Raw genomic sequence first — 5,741 nt, forward strand, 5'->3', positions numbered from 1 at the left:
ATTCCTGCATATTATCTGGGAGTCTATCTGCCATTTGAAAAACGACCTAAATGTCTACAGTGGCTTTCTGGTAAGCAACATCATCTTGTCTTAGTCAGTGTGTCAAAATCTCAAATGCCTGATCAGAAGGCAGAAAGAATATTTTTTCTTAGAATCCTTCTTTGTGAAGTTTTACTATGCTGTATAAAGCATTTCTGAGATCATTTCCTTTGTCACATGGTCCTGAAAACAAAACTCTGCAATCCTATATAAAACAGTCCAGTATGTGGGTATATATAGTCATTTATTACTTGTGGTGTTGAGCCATTTCAAGGTGTTGGCTCAGTAAAAGCCACACAGGATTATAAAGACTTAATGTGTGGTTTGATACCCAGGAAGGCAGAAATACCAGGACATCATTGCTTCACTTTCTGCCCATGGAGTGGAACATCTCAGTCAGAGAAGAGCATCAATTTTTGTAAAAGATGAAATAATGAGTTATTGGCCTGAAGGGTCATTTCCGCTGCTCAAAATCAGGCTTCATTTTGTTTCCTGAAAAACAAAACTTTAATATTTGTGTTCAGTTTGAATGCAGCTACTAGTATGACAATTCAATGAAAACATTGATTAAAGTCTGATTAAATTAGATTTTATGTGTCATTTTTGAGATTCTTTTGCCTTTAGCTATTTATAACGTGTTTAATACAATTGATTAAAGGGTTTTCTGATTTTTCTAATATCTGTGTAGTGTTTTCAAATCCTTAAAATCTAGTATTTGTCTAAGATACATTATAACTGTATCACACATTTTTGCTATGTTTACAGCTACATCGACAAAATATGCTCAGATGCTCTTCTACTGTGCTCTGTCAGACCTGGACATCGACATGGAACCTACAACAGCTAAGAGTAAATAGAGTTGCCTTGACATTGAGAATTGTACCTTGACATTTTCTATCTGTAGCAATTTTTATCATCTGAAGTTCTCCCCATGTGTTCAGTTATACTAAAGCACTAACTATGTACTATGCATCAGTTTGATATCTTAATTTGTGCTTGTTTTATAAACCATTCTGTTTTACAGACCTTTTTTTTTTTTTTTAAACTCTGTTAATAATGAGTGTTATACTTCGAAACTTTGAAGCACTGTATGAACAAACCTAGTAGATATGTGCTAAATATTAGATTAATTGAAAATTTGTAATAAAAAGTATTAGGTCTCATCCCAATCCTAAGATAACAAAAGATAGACCAGATATTTGCAGGACTGAAAGCCTGAGTTGGGACATAGAAGCCATGGTGTACTTCTAAATATATAACTAAATTCTTAGCCAAAGTAAAAAATAAGTAATTCAAACTGGTAGACATACTTTGAATCAATGTAGTATTTGTGGTAAACTATTCCAGCGCATATTTCCCAGCATACATATTGTACCAAAAAGAGAAAACTAGAGTTTTCAGTCCTTTAAATTCTGTCAGAAATTCTCATTCGACAATAGCCCACATTCATTACATTTTGCAGAAAAGCTATTTTGAATGAACAAATTATATCATTGTAACTGAAGTACTTTTGCTTTCCAGCAGAACAATCTGCAAGGGAGTGCTGTTAGGGACTGAATTATGTTCCAGCTAGATTATATTCAGGGAAAACATCTCACCTTTTCATATTGTTCATTGCTTGCCTAGAAATATCAAAGGTGAGACTACATGAATCATACTAATTTTTTCTACAGTGGAACTTATTTAAAAAATTCACAAGGAAAAATCAAAAACTATTGGTGTTTACAAGCTCACTTGAGTCCCTACCCAACCCTCTATGCTTCACCAGTTCCTGCTGGCAAGGTAACTTGCAGGTCTCCTACTGAGCATGCAGACAGCACGGGCTGTCAGGACTTCACATCACGTAGGTGGTGCCTGTTGCACAATACCCAGCACCGACCCGCACGTGTGCTGGACAAGTCACTCACTGGTGAGTGCCATGAAAGTGAAGGAGAGTTAAGAACTAGGATCATCTCTTGAACATAAAAGTTTTTCAGCGTGGCTCCTGAAATGGAACTGATAATAACTGTCCTTTTTAAAAAAGCCATCAGCCTTGCAATCTAGACCATAAAAACAGCTTCTCCAACTCTAACATGCTTTGTTTATATGTAGTATTGTTTGTTATCCTTCTTGCTAAGTCATATCCTTTCTGTAATTATGTTTGAATATAGCATACATTGTTTCTAATTTGAGTTTCATCATTCCTATTCAATTCATGCTAATTAAGGTAATTTGATCTTACAGAAGTCCCTATAGTTTCTAGCATTATTGTCTTTTATTGATGCCCAGAGAAAGAGCAGTGGAATAAGGAAGAAGGCAATTGTTGCTGCTTAAACCCTTCTTCATTCCCTCCCACATTGTTAAGTTCATTTGGAGGACTGTAATTTCATGCATCTCCAATACTGTGTTTGCTGACAGGGCTTCTGTGAAACCTTATATTTACATGTCAATGCCACCTGCTCTGGCAATTTCCTCTCAGCTGGGTTTTCTTTTGATACAAAGGAGGAAAAAAAACATGCACTACGTTAAGGTAAACATGTTTTGCTTTTTTGGAAGCCACAGCTTTTGTGCACTAAAATCATTTAAGTATCACAACCATAAAATACAGAGGAAAGAAGACCTAGGGTGTAGCTTAGTTTACCCAGCTCAGAACATCCCCACATACTTACTCTTCACATGTACAACACATGCTTCTGTTACAGTATAGTACCATTTTGATCCTGCTCAACAATTTTATGGAAATATGGTGGGTTTGCCCCATTTCTTGCAAAGCACTGGTTAACAACAGAGCCACAATCCCAGACTGTATCAGGGCACAATGCAATTACAAGCCCTACAAGTTGGTGTCAAAGTAAACATGGCAGTCATTGTCTCCAAGAGTTCAAAGTCATGCTTGGTGCTGAGCAATGTATCACACCAGGACATCACTGTACCATCCTCTGAAGTTTTTCCTTGCAGGACCAAAGTTCCTAAGTGATTTGAGACATCTGAAGTGACATCTCAGGTGGTAACAAGTAACAGGCACTACAGGTAGTGTAATAAGAACTACAGACTAAAGACAATTTCCATAAAGAATTGTGAGCTGAGAAACTTCTTTTTTGCCTGTTTTTTGTCAAAAATCTGCTTTTACAGGAATCTGTTAACTTTCTGGTCATGACACACAAGCCTTCATTTTATTTCTTTCTGGACAGAAAGAAAGTAATAGTCAGATGGAAGATTATAAATATGAATAACATTACTGGACATGGGAATACAGCATACTGTTATGGACAGCAGAATCTCAGAAATGTTGATGTGTTTGTTGATTTTTCACTCCTTACAAATAATACATGTAAGTTATTGTCAAATATCTAAAGCAAGTCTTGATACTGATGTTTTTAAATTAATAAACATATCCTTGGCAAATACTATAGTATTGTGAATTAAATTTGCCCTGCCTTACATCTCACAAGTTGGTTTCTCAGGAAAGCAATGAGATTGTAACTCTTATTTGTGTTTTCTCTAACATAACAAAATAAACATTTGTGGAAGGAAAAAAATTTCTGCTTACTCCAGGTGGCACTACAGTTACGAATAATTCTTTACCCAAGCACTTTCTTGTTCTAAGAGTAAACATATTTTTCTACTTTATTCACAGATGTTCAATTATGCAGTCAAACAATAAACACTTTTACTTTTTTTAGGATGGTCTTGGCACCCAAGATAAGCACCTTGTTGTCACATAACAAAATATAGGAGTAGGCTGTTGACATCTAGTTTATCAGCTGCCATCTCTGCAGTGGAAGGGACTGGGGTATGGATAGTGCTGGAAGCCTTTGGAAGGCATAGCCCATGGAGGTGCAGCCTGTGCTGCAGCAGCTAACAGGAGCCTGGCTGGCTGCAGGGACAAGAGACCACGGAGAACAGCCCACCTGCAGAGCAAAGAAAGGATCTTTCAAGGGCAAAAGCTGGGGCAATGCAGCACTTGAGAGTAGTATTAGCTCTTCTTTAGGAATCATGAAAATACAGGATTCTTGGGTTTTTTTAAGAATCACAGATCTTTGAATAACAACAGAAGATGCATCAGTGTCAGATTGCATTTCTGTCTCAGCAAACAAAACCAGAAGTTAGTGTTGATACAGGAAAGACTAATTGTCAGCCACAGAAAGCCTGAAGAAGATGTCTGGGCTTTGAATGAGCCTGAAGAGGCTTAAGGGCTGTTGTGTGCTCCCTGGCTACAGTGGTGAAGAAATGCCTTCTTCACCCATTAGGTATCAAAGTGTGAAACAACCTGACAGATAAATGGCCTGACAGCCATATCACAGCTGTTACAGGACAAAGTGCCTTCAGCACACGTTTGACTTGAAACTGAAGATACTTCCTAAAGATCTTTTCTTGAAACTTACCTTCACTGTTGGAACTTCAGAAGTATGATTGCATTGTATTTGCCAATTCCCTGTTCTCAACCAGATAAGCTATCAGGTTTTGTACATCTTCCCATTTTTTTTTCTGTAGGATTCAGTTTTGACTTAGGAGGGGTGGCAGCCAAGCAACTATGTGAAGTGCTGTAATTTTCCAAGTGTTTCAAAAGATCTAACATTTAAAAAAAAAAACTAATAAAAAAAAACAGAAAAAGAAAAGGAAAAAACAAAGGTGAATGAGGAAAATAAAATGCAAGCCTTAACAAGATGCCACACAATAATGGGGGAATAGCTTGTGCATCAGGAGTCTGGATAATAACCACAAGAAATTAGAAGTGCTTATTGAGGAGCACACATTTACTGTAATGGATGTCACTGAAAAACCTGCAAGATGAGTGGGCTACTGGAATGTCTGGTTAATAGCTAGCTAGAAAGGTCAGTATTAACTGAGTCAGAATAAGGGTTTGGAATTCAGTGTACATGGCCATGATTTTGAAACAGTAAAGGTCAACATTAAAACAAGTGATCATGAGTCAATGCTCTTCTAACAGAAAGAATAAATAAGAATTAATTGGTTAATAATGCAATTCAGTAAAAAACACAGTAGAAATTAGTAGGAGTTTTAAAAGCTAGTCACCCAAAATGTGCTGTGTGTCAGGTAGTGGAACTGAATATACTTCAGCATACAAATAGAACAAAGATTAATTCAGCAGTGTATTTACTTAGTGCTCAGAAATGTTCGTTTCAAAGAGCCAAAACCAACAGTGAGTCACACCTGCTGGGGGGAGGGCAAAAAGAGCTTAAATTGGGAAAAAAAGTACTTGAGGCTGTTTATAACATTCTGCCAACATGCAGAAACCAGAAAAGAGAAAGGAACATGTTCAGATTTGAAATGGTAATATATCCTTCTTCTTTAGAAAGGAAATGCAGAGTTGTTTAGAAATAGAAAAAATAATTTTTTTATGGTAATGACTATAAGTTCAAGACAAGCATTTGAAGAAGATGCCTGACCTGTTCAGGTGTGCTTCTACAATAGCACAAAAGAAGAATTTCAGAACCTGGTTGCAATAACATGGTATGTACTTGGATCAAAATACGCTCCTTCTGATGATATTACCTTATTTCTGATGAGCCATTGCTCTTGCCCCTACCACACCAGCACATAAGGAAAGCTGCGAATTAATTTCACCTTTCTCTTGCTATTTTAGGACTTAGATCCTGTCTGGCTCAGAGTGCGTGTAGCCATGGAAGCAGAATTCAGAATTGCCGGTGGAGTTGCATTTGACGCCACGAGAGGGAGAGCTCCTTTGCTTTATGCTCTTC

At 37.1% G+C, this 5,741-nt stretch overlaps 1 protein-coding gene across 1 annotated transcript in view; it reads left to right on the forward strand.

Moving 5' to 3' along the window:
- Positions 1 to 896, forward strand: part of LOC104396566 (Y+L amino acid transporter 2-like) — an 11,418-nt gene extending 10,522 nt beyond the window's left edge. The window contains exons 9-10 of the mRNA XM_010006418.1: positions 1 to 70; positions 805 to 896. The exon at positions 1 to 70 is cut by the window's left edge and continues 1 nt beyond it. Of these exons, the coding sequence (XP_010004720.1) occupies positions 1 to 70; positions 805 to 896 (162 nt within the window). The remainder of the gene's footprint in view (positions 71 to 804) is intronic.
- The last annotated feature ends 4,845 nt before the right edge of the window (positions 897 to 5,741 follow it).

Source organism: Chaetura pelagica, unplaced genomic scaffold (genome assembly GCF_000747805.2).
Source record: "Chaetura pelagica isolate M959 unplaced genomic scaffold, ChaPel_1.0 scaffold76, whole genome shotgun sequence".
In the NCBI taxonomy this organism is placed as follows: Eukaryota; Metazoa; Chordata; class Aves; order Apodiformes; family Apodidae; genus Chaetura; species Chaetura pelagica.